A 14,621-nucleotide genomic window follows, 5' to 3' on the forward strand; every position below is an offset into this window, starting at 1 on the left:
ATTTATCAATTAGTTTTTCCAAAAAATAAATAGTTTAAGCAAAAAACGATTGGTTTGATACGTTTTTTTCAAATTCATTATTGGTATTTATTATTATTATGTATGGTGACACTTCAATACTAAACAACTACCTACAATATTAATTGGAAGCTATACATTTTTTATATCGTTATTGCAATAAAAACACATAATTTTCTAGGTTAATGCCCTTTTTCATCATTCCCCAGTAACGGCAATTTTTTTTATTTAGTAACAGTTTTTTACTCCCATAATAAATCTTTATTATCTTTACCTAGCGTTCAGTATTTTTACTTAGCAGATAGTTTAGTATCTTAGAGTTTAATTTTTTCCCTTATTTATGTAAGGTTACTAAGATTCAAAAACCATCAAAAGTCAAAAATAAAGGCAACTACGTCAATCACGGAAAAACAGATATTTTATTGGTGAACCCTCGTGGTGACGTCATATTTCCCAGTTCGATTGTGATATACTATTTATTTTTGAGGGTGCTTTACCTTGGTCTTTTTGAAGTTGTTCATGGTCTTCTGCTCGAACTTGACGGTGTCGAGGGCGTGCGTGGGGGACCCGACTTCGGAGGGCACTGGCGTGTCGTCGGGGAAGGTGACCAGCGGCTGTGAAATCTCGTCCATGTCGTCGTCGTCGGCGTCGAGATTCTCCAAGGAGCTCCTCAACTTGTTCAGATTCGATATGCTGCTCTTCATGTCGTTCAAATTATTTTTCATTTCGATGAGATCAGATTTCATGTTAGATGCCTTCAGGTCGGAGGACGTCACATGGCGTCGTTGCGTACTCGTGGAGCTTGAGGTGACGCGTGTCGTTGTCGTACTGGTTTGCGAATTGGTCTGCAACTGTTTTAAAAGGTCGCTTGATGAGACATGATAGTATTTTCAGTAATGTGATTCTAAAGAGTATTAATAGGCGTTGGAAACAATCCAGTCGTTACGACGAAATCGACTGGCCAATTTTATGCCGCAGATTCGCGTGATAAATATTTGGGTTTCTCGATAATCTACAGTGAAATCGTTGAGTAAATAAATAAGACACTACTTCTGATTACAATAAAGATTCGACGATAAACACGCTGGTTCAAGGCAAGGGACTTTGCCTACTGCGACGAAGAAAAAAGGAAGCAATTTGTTATTACCTGTGAGGATGTGGTCACTGCAGACCTTGGGATTGGGATCGTTAAGTTCATCATCGTGGGATGATGATCGTTGCCGTTTGCATTGTCGACGGACAAATCGGTCGCCATCTGCAACCAAAACAAAATCTCAATTTCGAACAAAGAACCAACATGGGATTCACCGGACCGGATTTCCGGTATTCAAGAAGACGTGTCCATTATCGCGTTATCACTCATCCATATTCATGGATTTGAACGGCTTTTTGGCGCGAAATCCAACTTATCGTCACACTGACTCATAACAACGTTACTGATGCACTACTATCTCACGATATGATTATTACAAGAATGTCCGCGACCTCTCGTCGATATAACAAACTATTATTAGTCAAGTGATGTCACTGAAGCAATTCATGAGTTACGTATGAATGAAAACGTAATACTCAGCGTATGACATGATGTCACATTATTTCCTACATCTTATTTACACTTTTTCAACTTGTTTATTGGTGTGGGAGGCTTCCTCGCGTCCTTCATCACATCAAACAAGTTTTAAATAAATTGCGAGAGAATCAAATTATTGTTGCGTAAATCTAGTGGGCGAGTCGGTCAAGTCAGGTCACTAGACCGGTCATACCTGTTCCCGTTGTTTAAAAAACTTAATCCGCTCTTTGATGGTTTGAGGGGCGGTTTTTTGGTAGTGAGTGAATCCCCGATTGGCTGAATACATTTTGAGTGAGGAAAAAACACTTTCACATGGCGACGCGTCTGCTCCGTCACAGGTAAGAAACTAAACTGGCGTGTTATCTTTACCTGCTCGGGGAAATTGTGAGTGAAACTCTCCCGAGATAATCGTCTGTCTTGTCTTATCAGTGAGATTAGTTAAGAAAAATTCTATTACCTTGTGCGATTTTCACTATTACCACATTGTTAAATCGATCAAGCCATGACTGAGTGAAAATCAGACAGTCATGTGTTTATACAAGGCCGGCTCGATCGCGAGCACCCACGGTGTACGACGATGAATGGGAGAATTTGGAATTAGATTATCCTGATTAGAAAAGCGCGCCGCAGGATTGTTTGCATTTCGACGAAAATACCGCCAAGGACGGGGCTTTCGCGCCGAGGAATTTAAGGTTGTACCTGAGGTGCCTAAATTGTTACATAAGTCACCTAACAAGCCTTGTATTTTTAGATCCTGTTATCAATGGAGACTGACTCAGAGGATGAATCACCGGATTCCACGGATTTTTCAGAGCTTTGGGTCAGCAGCTGATTGACCTGCCGGTTACCGGCACAACAATTAACCACTTTTTACATAACAAAAAGAGATGACTAATTTTAACGAACATTTTCGGCCAAACCTGTTTCAAGCAAAATTATTTGCCTGGGTTAAGTACCCAACCTGCAGATTCCACTAAGGCATAAAATCTTGACTCACCAAATAACTCAATTGTAAAATTTTGTACCTGAGGTTGAATTGATTCATGTTTCTTGGAGGCAACTGTATCAATGGAGCTGCTTGCATTGGTTAAAAAACAATAAATAATTCATTCCTGGACAACGTGGGTGAAATTTGCATTTTCGCTGTGTTTGATATACCTGTTAACATTTTTCAGTTGCTAAAAATTGTGCTGATTCAAACTTCCGATAATGAAATCAATAAATATCAGCAATATCAGTTCTGGACGCGTTGTAGGTGTTGATTTTTCTCAATTGAATACGATTGACCTTAATCAGATCTTGTGTTATCAATTGATTTTAATTGATTTAGTGGATTGGAATTTACAGCTGAGATGAAAAATGATTTCTCGTTGAACTAAGATGAACTGTAAACTTTCAAAAATGTAACCGTTTTTTCAATGAATAAAATCTATTTTTATTTTTGAGTTGGGTTATGCTAAATTTATTATTCTATGGAATTCTACTTTTGCTGAAAAAAATGAATATCCAGTAAATTTCCTTTGCAGAATTAAAGAACAAAAAGAGATTTAAAATTCCGATAAAAAAAACATTTTATTGTGCAAAAAATGTATTTGTTTTCAAGAATAAAATCCCATTTTTAACTTATAATTTTTTTAGTAGAATTCAATTTTTGACGAAAACATTTCATTCTTAATAAATTGCCAGTAAAAAGAAATCACCGAATAAAAACAAAAAGTAATTTTTTGAANTTGTGCCAACATTCAAAAATGTGATCGTTTTTCAAAAATAAAGCTTTTTAATTTTGTGTTTGGTGTTAAGTTCTGTAAAATATAATTCCTCTTTAAATGCAACCTTCTTTGAAATTTTTCTTTGACAAAGACTGAGAGGGCAAAAATTAAAGACAAATTGTTATTTTAAACTTTTCAAAAAAATCGAGCCACAAGAAATATTTGGGGAGACTAAAAATTCTAGAGAAATATCTGCGTAAAAAAAAATTCTAGACTTGAAACGAAATTCTTAAGGAAAACTCGAATAAAAACAATTTCAGTACAAATTTTTCTCTTCAGGTTTGTATCAAAATATTTATAAAAAATAACTAATGAAAAAATTCTAAAATGTAATAAAATGGAGCAAAAAATTTAAATTTCAAAAAATCGAGCTGAAAAGACAGTTGGAAGATTAAAATTCTATCAAAAATATCACCTTAAAATCTTTAGACTTGCAACAAAACAATTCTTAAAGAAAAATTCTCAAATATAAAAAATGTTATTTTTCAAAAAAATCGAACTAAAAAAAGACAATTGGGGAGACTAAAAACTTTAAAGAAATACCTGCTTAAAAAATTCTAGACTTGCAACAAGAAAATTCTTAAGAAAAACTGGAATAAAAATAATTTAATTGCAAATTTCTCTCTTCAGGCTTGCATCCATCAAAATATAAGTAAAAAAATAATTAAATAAAAAATTCTAAAATGTAGGTAATGAATATGAGTAGAAAAATTTCAAAAAATCGACCTGTAAAAGACAGTTGGGAGATTAAAAATACCACCCTAAAATCTTGCAACAAAAAAAAATAAAACAATTCTTAAAGAAAAAATTCTCAAACCTAAAAAAATGTTATTTTAAACTAGGAATGACAGTTGCGGAGACTAAAGACCAAAACAACAAAATTCTTAAAGAAAAACTCGAATGCAAATACCTAATAATAATAATACCAATAATAAGTGTCAGTAGAGGATTTTCAAAAAGTTCAGCAGTAAAAGACAGTTGGAGGATTAAAAATATATCTAAAAATACCACTTTAAAATCTCTAAACTTGCAGCAAAAAAAATGGGAGAAATACCCGAATTTAAAAAGATCAGTAGGAACTTTTAAAAACAGATAAGAAAGACTAAAAATCTATTTAAAAAGACTGATTTCTAAAGTACATACTTTAAACTTGCAATTTTCTGGATAGAATCCGTTAAAAAGCAAAATGAGAAGTTAAAGACAAGAAAATAATACTCAAAAAACGCTCTTTTACCAGTATATTTTTTAGAAAGAAAATACAGTTTTAAGAGTAACCACTACTATCCTAAATAGAATTGCAAGACTATAAAACTGAACAAAATTTGGAAAAATTCAAAAACGATCACATTTTATAGCACTTTATATTTCGCCAATTAACAAATACTGTTAAACCTGTTTGGTTTCATACTTTTTGTTTACTCTGTATAACGCTTTTCTTTGATCTGAAGTGGGCGAATCGCGACGTTAATTACAAACTTGCTTTTATTACGTTATTGTTGCTTCGTCCTTGTTTAGTTCATTTACATGTAATTATACAGTACGGTTCAACGGCTAAAAACAAACCGAAAAATCCAGTTGAGGAATTAGACACATCGCTCCTTAAGTGAATTAAGTCTGGAATGTAAAACAGCTGATATCCGAATCCAAAAATAACCCGAAGATACGCGGAAAACAAGGTAAATTTCCTTCTGCAAATAAGTAGGAACTTTGACCTCGCCATCTGCACCATCTCCTATTACCAACATGACGTTCTACAATTTCACCCCGTTGCAAATTAAGCTGTTTTTAAGCAGATTAGTCGATTTACCTTATCGTCTCGGAGGCACAAGCCACAACAAATGCAGCTATGCAGCTCAAATTTCAATTTTTTTTACACAATTCCGGATATTTTTAATCCGGGTTTGCGTACTTAACCCACACAAAGTAAATATTTACGGCGATAGCCTATCTAAACAAATCCACGAATTCCGCATTTTTTGTTTCTTTAGTATTATCAAAAAATTATTAATTTTCTCCAAATTACCTTTCGGTTCAAGAAGACGCGTCGCATGTTCATATTGGGTTGGGCCGGCATTGTAATTTTATTCACAACCATGCTTGACACAATACACAACACTGGGCTATTTGACACAAAAACACATAACAATTTGCGAAAATTTCAGGAACTGTGCTAAATTTCAGCGCTCTAAGAGCGACTCGTCAAACTACACGCAACCGTTGCTTACTGAAGTCGCTCAAGTCAATTCTGCTCACTATTTAAATCCCCCTCTGCTCTACGTTTATAATAGTATGTTCTGAGAAACAAGATGTTGGATTGGAAGACACTGAACTGAAAGCTGAGGCGGTTTTGAAAATGACAGATTTAGGCCTTGTGGATTTTCGGAAAAAATCCCGATTTCGCAATTTCTGAGACAATCCTGCGATCATTATCGGCGGAAAATTAGTAGACAATTTGTTGAATTTACATAAATAATGACAAATATAACATTTATACACCTTAATAACACCCAATTAATGACGATAATTGCCTTGCTAAATTTATAATTCCCGCATCTGGACGGGAGACCTTCGAGAGTGAAAAATTTACACAAAAATAACTTATTTATTTATCATGATCTCATAGAATTTTGAAAAGGTAGTACGTTCATAACGCAAAGTTATTATTACCTGCTTTTTTAGCAAGATAAATTACTGACATTTGACAAATATTGGCGAACATAAATCAATTAACAACTAATATCTTCATCATAAAGAGTATCACTAATAAACATACAATTTCCGCCAGTAATGACTGATAAGACATTTGACCTTCCTTTTGTGACAAATCGAATTTAGTTCCGACTTTTGTCCCAATTTTTGAGTAAATAAACGCGAAAATGTCACACTTGTGACGCACTATTCATCTGTGTCTGTTACCATTTATCAACGGAAAATTATTAGACGTCACGAAAGTAGACAGTTAGAATAATTTGAATCATATTCATGAGGTCTTAGAATTCCGAAACTCCAGTAAACAAAATTGTAAAAAACACCAGGTTCATTTGTTTATTTTGCATGGAATCCGGTGATTGAACACCGTGAAAGGTCCACAAAATCATCAAAGTCGCACCAATTTTCTTATCAATAATTAAAAATATTCCCAAAAAATAAACAAAAATGTGATGGAGGAAGTTTTGTGACCGCAAAGTGAGGAAGGAAGAAGTTGTAATAATGTTGATATGACAATTAATCCAAACAATCGTTGATAAGAAAGTTGGGAAATTGTGCCAAGATCAAGTTTACGAAATGATATGATAGGAAGAAAACTTAAAATGTACTAAATTTTATTTTTTTAACGTTGTTGGCACGCTTCTTATCACTCAAAATCTGCAGGCTATAATTATAATTTTGTGTATTCGGAGAACTTCAGGTGGCCACATTGCCACATTTATTGGAACAGTGACTGAAACGTTTTTATTTTTACAGACCTATAAATAAAAAAAACTGAAAACCCTAATGTTTCTGTCAATAGTATAATTGTCTTATATACACATTTATTTTGCATGTTTTGGAATTATTTATTTGTCAATTTGAACTGATTGTAGATTTTTCGCTTTTGATGCCATGATTCAAATATTAAGTGTTGCCAATAAAAACCAAATATTTATTCTCTGAAAGCCCACATGACACATCATGGATATTGATTTAGTAAATCGCGTAAAATGACATAATTTAATAGCTCCTCTCATGATTCATATTATTTAACGAAAGGATTATGCATTGTTCACCGGAAACGGGGATTAAAACTCGAGGTGAATAATCCATTGAACAATTTTCATTCACAAAATTTTATCGAAAATACGTAAAATAGTTAAATAAATAGAAATAAAAGTAAAATGATACTCCTATTGCGTTCTATTTTCGCCGACCCAAGAAAGAGTTGTCAGCTTTTTCTCGAGTAACTGATAATTTTATTCATCTTATTCCTGGTTTCCGATGAGGAGGAAAACTAATTTTAAGTGATCGTAACCAAGTCCAGACCCGACGGCGGCTTGTCGTGTGTCGACAAAAGTTAATCGGAAATTGGTCACTTGCCAACCGTTCCAAAAAGTCACACCGAAAATAAACACTTTATTTGTAAACAATAAGAAGGATGCGTCGAGAAAAAGTATGCAACTCGGGGTCAAGCAACGCTCCACCGCTGCCACAGGTGCAAAAATGGGACATTTGTGATATTTCTACTATTAAAAAAAATCTTTCAAAAATTGAGTCAAAAGTTCAACAAATAATTGACGAATTTCTGCTGATTCAGACAAGTGAATTAATTATTTTTTGTGTTTAACAATATAACAGTTTCGCTTAATTTTAAATTGAGAAAATATGTGTTAAAATATTTTTTATCTTGAGATAATTTTATTAATACTAATTGAATCTCCACCCTCTGTTATCTGAGTCTTAAATTTCATAAAAATCCGTTGGCAAATAACAGAAATATTAGACCCGCAAGGCTACCATGGGACACCCTGTATATGTTATACAGGATGCGCCAGAACTCGCGACCCAGAGAAATTTCTCAAGTAAGGTAAGATACCAGGAACATAAAAAAATATTTAAAAAATTCTGTCAAAAAAATTTGACATTTGACATTTTTTTATATCTATTTAATGATACTGATGATCTAGTATGTTTTTTTACAATTATTTAGTAAAGGGACAAAAAAATTGCCAATAAAAGCCACAAATAACATTGAACAGAATTACAATTTAGGATACAGCTTCTTTGTTTCGTCTTTTAATAGCCTATAGTAAAAAAACTTTGAAAATTATTTTTCCAATAGAAATAAACAGAGTCAAAGTACAAACTTTAAACCCTCATAACTTCGAAATTTTTATAGATAAAATTTTTTTAACATTTTTTCCATGTTCCTGGTATCTTATCTTACATGGCATTTTTCTCTAGGCGCGAGTTCTGGAGCACCTGTATGAAAAATGATTCCTCGTTGAAGTAAGGTAAATTATCTACTTGCTAAAAAGTAAAAATGTGACCGTATTTATATAATATGTAAATGTATAATATTGTTTTAAATAGCAATAAATAAAATTAATGAAAAACAAGCACAATAAAATGTCAAAAATTATATTGTTCTTGCTCTTTTCGGAAAGTTTTAATATGATTTTTAGTCAGAAACAAATTTTTTTTACAATAATCTCTACAATACACTAAATTAGGTAAGCCAAAATAAGCCTATTTTGCCTTTTTTGAGTATATTAAAGCACGCTTTAGAAAAGTATTTGTTACTTTTTCTTTTTTCAAGCCTTTATGTTTTTGAACTAAATACTCCGTTTTTGGTGAGATTAGACTACAACAGACCAAAAAAAAAAACAGAAAACGATGTTAGTTTTGCCTTTTCAGAAATGTTTTAGTACGTTTTTCAACATAAATAAGATTTCTTCACAAAATTTCATTAAAAATTTACTAAAACAATCCAAATTTTTTGCTTTTTTTGAGTACATTTAGCACGTTTTAGAAATAAAAACAATTATTTTTGAAAAAATTTGCTTAAACAGGCTAAAAAATTACTCAATTAGATCAAAATTGATGTTACTTTAGGTTGTTTTAGTCAGGTTCTGTATCGAGACTCATTTATTTTGCAAAAGCTTATCCTAAAAATCATTTTGTTTGTTTCACTCGAGTTAATTGATTTTTGAAAAAAAATATTGTCAAAAACCTGAAGAACCACAAAATTTGAACGAAAATGTAATTACATACAGGGTGAATATAAAGTATGGAACCAAGCGGTTTTATTTTTAATCATTTGCCTCCAGAAAATAATAATTAATATAAATTAAAGTAATATAAAAAATGTGATCGTATTTTCAGAACGAAATTTTGTTTTTGAGTTATGCGATTTTTTTTTGTCAAAATTGCAATTTATGTGAAAAATTTTTTTTGAAAAAATTAAATATAAAGCAGATAGTTGTAATCCTTGGAGTATAGCTTTTATGAGAAAAATGATTTTATAGTGGGTTGCCATTAAAAAAAATATTTTTTTTGTAGAACTCAAAAACAAAAGGAAATTTCGAAAAATTTTATTCTTGTTAAATCATCACATTTTTATAGTACTTTATCACTCATCAATTAGTTTTTTAAAAAAATAAATAGTTTAAGCAAAAAACGTTTGGTTCCATACTTTTTATTCACCTGGTATATTATTTTTGCCTATCGGAGAGTACGTTTTTCACAATTTTATTTTCAAGAGTAGGTAAAGTTTTTTTAATTGTTTGTTTAGTTTTGAGTTTTGCAAAATCTATTTCTTCTTTAATCATAATCTTTATCTTTCTTCTTTATTAAGAAGTCTCTAGATTTTCAACAATTCTTCTAACATAAAAAGTAAACAACGAAAATAGATTTAAAATCATTAAAATAGAAGACATGTAACAGTCTTGTGAAATTTATGGAATATTTAATAAAAAATTATTTGATGCATGTTTATGATTTACGGGGAAACACCGCCTGGTTGGTCAATTTTCCAGACATTTCCGCTCCTGCACCGTTGCGTAGATAATTGATGCAGGAATTTATGGTTTACGGAAATGTAATAACAATATTCCTCCTTGCATTTGAATCAGATAATTATTGTTATTGCACCTGGAAAATTTTGGTAATTACGAGAAGAAAACAGCTCAAAGCCGAAAATTTTACAGCACCGGAAACTCCCATAAAAGAAATTATGACGTTTCCTGTGTTTTAATTCATAATTACCAAATATCTAATGCTTTTATGGTAGTGGTCTGAAATTTTGAGTGGAAATCGCACTTTCATAATTGAATCGTGCCTTTGTTCGCGTAAATTGATTTATTCGTATATTTATCTAAATCAGTGGCAAGATAATTGTGATGGTTCTGGTTAAATCCGCGATTACGTGTCAAGGTGGAATACCAAATTTGGTGCTGGAATGGGCCTGATAAGGCTAATAATACGAAATATGCATGTTAGTTTTTGGCTCATCATTTGGCCATTCTTCGGTGACAATAGCGAAATTATATTTACATTATAATCTTGTACAAGGCTTCGTGAGTCATCTAAATAATTCGGATTTAATAAATTCATTGTGTGAACACGTATTGCGAATGCCATTGAAAAGTGTAGCATTTAGTATTTAGTCGCGCCGTTTCTTTGTTCCCTGGAAAAATCGAAGCCGCGTTTCCAGTATTTTACAAAACCCACACATCGACATGTTGCAAGAGAAGGTGCAACGTTTCCGCTGCCCACATCACGAAATTACGGTCCAATATAATGAAATAAGTGGCTCCGGGATTCTTATACTACTCCATCGAGCTCTTTCATAATGTTTTAATGATATTTGCGACATATAAATCGGTCGTAATGTCATATTCAAGGTTGCTTTTGTCCATCCTCCGGTCGTAGGAGGACGAAGAATGAGGCTCGTTTATCTTTTCTGCATAAACGGATTTGGCATATCGGTACTCAAAACAAGTTTTCAACTTATATAGAGATAAGGAAATTATTTGCATGTTGGTGTAGGCAGGACCTGTAGAAGGTGATATATTTTTGTGTTTTGCGCCAGCAATAGGCAGGTTCTTGAAACCTTGCTCAACCGTTAACGATTTTAAGCCCGGTTCAAAGTAGGACACGGGTTTTCTCAGTTTTGCACGATTTGCCAGTTGCTAGGCCGGTTAATTGGCCGAAAATGAAAGCCAAATTAATGAGAAATGAGACAAAATGGGATGAAAGCTCATTTTTTTGACAAAAGTGTTTTGTCACTGTCTCATTCATCTTGAGATATACAGGCTGTCGCAACGGTCCGAAAAAGCTCTATAACTTGTTTATTTTAAGAGATATGGACTTTTTCTTTTTTTTAGATTATAGCTGCGTGTTTGGTGCACATTTTAAAAATATTGCGGTTTATATACAGGATGTCCCAATATTAAAAAAAACACTAACGTTATGTTTTTTTAAATGGAATCTACTCAGTTTGATTTTATTTTTGGATTCTACGCTAAATTACAAATAACTTTTATAGAGGTTGTTTTCATTTATCTGTTATCAATTTTGATTTGTGGCGTTTTTTCACCAGAATTTTTTAAATGCAGGGGTCTGTCTAAAAATTCGTATTTTCTAAATGCTTGCACACAAGTTAAAGTAAGTAACGCCATTTGATTCCTGAATGTTTGCCGCATCTTTTAAGTGTTTATTCAACAACCTGCTCAGTGGCATGCGCCTACTACGATTTTTTAAACATGATAAATAAAAATGTCAAAAACTCATTTTTTTCAAATGGCACCCTTTATTTATTATTGTACCAATGACAAGATCTTTTGACAAGCTTTCTATCAATATAAGGTTTGTATAGTCTAGTGTAAAATTCTAAGTTGCTATACTAAATTAACTAAATTTTGACAAATTTTTCTGTTTTGAACAATAAAAATCGAGTGGGCCTTATGCAAAAAAAAATTAGCACAGAAAATAAACAAAAGTATGGAATTGGAAATTCTTTGCTGGAAGAAAATGTAAAATATTGAGCAAAATTAAGTTACAGAGAAAATTACGCAAAATCTAACATATCGCAAAGCAGTAATTTAGTAGAAAAATGTAAAAACATTAACAAACAAAAAAAAAAACATTAAAGTTATTTTACAATCTTCTTTATAACAGATGTTCAAAAATATTACCATTTTTTTCAATACAAGTATGCAGTCTTCGTCTAAAAGATAGTCAGTCTAACACGACTTAGCATATCTGCATTTATTAAATGGAATGTATCGCCTATTCTTTGTTTCATATCCTCCGCAGTTGTTGGTCTCAATTTATATACATTTTTATATAATTTTTTAAATGCAACACTTGCATTTGGGTATTTTTATTTGTAGAGTCTTTGAGCCAATAAAATATTACGATCCGCTTCACCAAGACTGTATACCATGTTAATGAGTTCTTGACGAGTAAAATTCATTTTGGGACTTATAATTTTTACAATAAAATTGATAGATTGTAACAATGACAGAAGCCCACTCGATTTTTATTGTCCAAAACAGAAAAGTTTTTTGAAATTTAGTTAATTTAGGTTAGCAACTTAGAATTTTACACTAGACTATACAAACCTTATATTGATGGAAAGCTTGTCAAAAGATCTTTTGATTGGTACAATAATAAATAGAGGGTGCCATTTGAAAAAAATGAGTTTTTGACATTTTTAATTTATCATGTTTAAAAAATCGTAGTAGGCGCATGCCACTGAGCAGGTTGTTGAATAAACACTTAAAAGATGCGGCAAACATTCAGGAATCAAATGGCGTTACTTACTTTAACTTGTGTGCAAGCATTTAGAAAATACGAATTTTTAGACAGACTCCTGTATTTAAAAAATTCTGGTGAAAAAGCGCCAAAAATCAAAATTGATAACAGATAAATGAAAACAACCTCTATAAAAGTTATAACCTCTATAAGTTATTTAACTCTGAACAAACTAAATACATTAAAAAAAATGTTTTTTGCAGTAGTATTTTTTTCTGTCTTATTTTTTGTGTAATAAATTTTTAAAAAGAATATCTTACGACTTATTTTAAAAACTAAACAAAAGTGACCAATAAAAGTTTAAAAACATTGCAATAAAAAGCTGCATCCAAATATGCCAAAAAACTTATGAGTTTCATTAAAAGAAAACACATTAACTTCGTATTGTAACTTATTTTTGTAACACGCTGTACAGTTGAAAATAATTTCAGAGGATACACTAGATTAGTATCTATCAATTTCCTACATATTTTTTTAAAATTTTAACATTTAAAGGTACATACTCGCTGAGACACTCTGTATATTTGAAAAAAACAGCTCAGAACTTATTTTTGTAACTGTTAAATACCTATGTCTTCCGAAATTGTGAGATTTATTTAATATATTACTAAAAATTATCTATTTATTAACAATACCACGATTTTTCATGATCAATTTATACCCTTTTTTCCTACTACCTTTAGAATTTTCAGAAATCGAAGAGTTTTTGTTTGAGATATGAATTTTCTAAAACGACTTAAAATGCTCTTCTTACCGTAACAAAAATGCGATTTCTGAAAACCCTAGATGTGATAGAAAAAAATAGTTTCAGTTTTGAATTCAATGTGGAAAATACTGTCTGGTTTAGTTGTCATTTTTGTGACTTTTTTGCATACAAAATATACAAAAAAAAAACAAAATGAAATGAAAAACAAAAATTAAAAAAAAATTATCTCAAAAAATTTCTTAAAATCCAGCTATCGACGTTTTTTTTGTTAGTTAATGTTTTATTATATTATATCATTATATTATAACGAAAACTATCAAAATGTAATACGTAATATATTACAACCGTGTTGAGAAATTAAATATTTCATCACCTCGAGGGCCTAAATTAACTGTCCTCATTTCATTTTCTCATAATAAAAAATAAATAACTGTTTTTCAAAGAAAGCTAATGCACTGACGTAGTTGCAAACAAATTGCGTTTTTGACATTTGAAGGGCTCAACCTTGGAAATTCTACCTACATAAATTACTTCCCGGCCAAGGGATGCAAAGACGTATTTCCCGACCTCTAAATATGATTTCGAAGTTAAGTTGGCGACGATGAAAAATGTAGATAAAATACGAAATTTTGAACATAAGGTATCATTTCTCGTTGTTTCGCTCGTTGTTTTTCTCGTTTTCCGCCGTTTTCGATTTTTTTAATGATTGACAAAAATGGAGAATTTTGGAAAAAATTGGTCAATTTTGGAAAACTTCACTTTTAATTTTTGATCGCCAAACACATAAATATGCTTATGTATGTGAAGAATCGTTCAATATTGCCAATTTAATTTTAAAGTCTTAGGGCACTTTGATCAGAAATTAAATTAGATGCAGTTATTTTAAAATATGTTTAATAATCACTGTTATGTGCATTCATCGTCACATGGGACTAGAAAACAAAAGTTTTGGCAAAACTAACAATTTGAGAATTTTCAAAATTGACGTTGTAGTGTATTATTTTTAGAAATGTAAGTTATTTTGCGTGTTTTACGCGTCAGCATTGACGAGACATTTTAGAATACAAAGTATAGAATTCGTGGCCAAATGTGAACATTTTTATTTTTTTTAGATTCGACCTTAGATTTTTAAAAATTTAGAAAATAAATACAAATCAAAATTTTATAATCCAAGTGGCCTGTGACTTTGAAACTAAGTTGGCAATATAGACAGAAGACCGATAAGTCTCACATCTTCTGTCTTATTATTTTTCGTGTTGCCAAC

The 14,621-nt window shown here is 31.6% G+C and overlaps 1 protein-coding gene across 6 annotated transcripts in view; it reads right to left on the reverse strand.

The window, feature by feature from the left end:
• LOC123013045 (NAD(+) hydrolase sarm1) overlaps positions 1-14,621 on the reverse strand; it is a 35,822-nt gene that overhangs the window by 10,819 nt on the left and 10,382 nt on the right. For 2 of the 6 annotated variants that reach the window (XM_044411358.1, XM_044411348.1), the window contains exons 1-3: positions 1,782-1,923; positions 1,166-1,273; positions 516-869 (exon numbers count right to left, since the gene is read on the reverse strand). In XM_044411358.1, coding sequence (XP_044267293.1) covers positions 516-869; positions 1,166-1,273; positions 1,782-1,874 — 555 coding nt within the window. In that variant the 5' untranslated portion in view covers positions 1,875-1,923. Of the gene's footprint in view, positions 1-515; positions 870-1,165; positions 1,274-1,781; positions 1,924-2,045; positions 2,076-5,380; positions 5,598-14,621 lie in introns of those variants that run through there. The other 4 variants (XM_044411384.1, XM_044411374.1, XM_044411366.1 and 1 more) reach the window with 3 other exon arrangements.

The sequence above is a fragment of the Tribolium madens genome, unplaced genomic scaffold (assembly GCF_015345945.1).
Source record: "Tribolium madens isolate multiple individuals breed KSU strain unplaced genomic scaffold, Tmad_KSU_1.1 Scaffold_19;HRSCAF=116;Tcas5.2_LG9, whole genome shotgun sequence".
In the NCBI taxonomy this organism is placed as follows: domain Eukaryota; kingdom Metazoa; phylum Arthropoda; class Insecta; order Coleoptera; family Tenebrionidae; genus Tribolium; species Tribolium madens.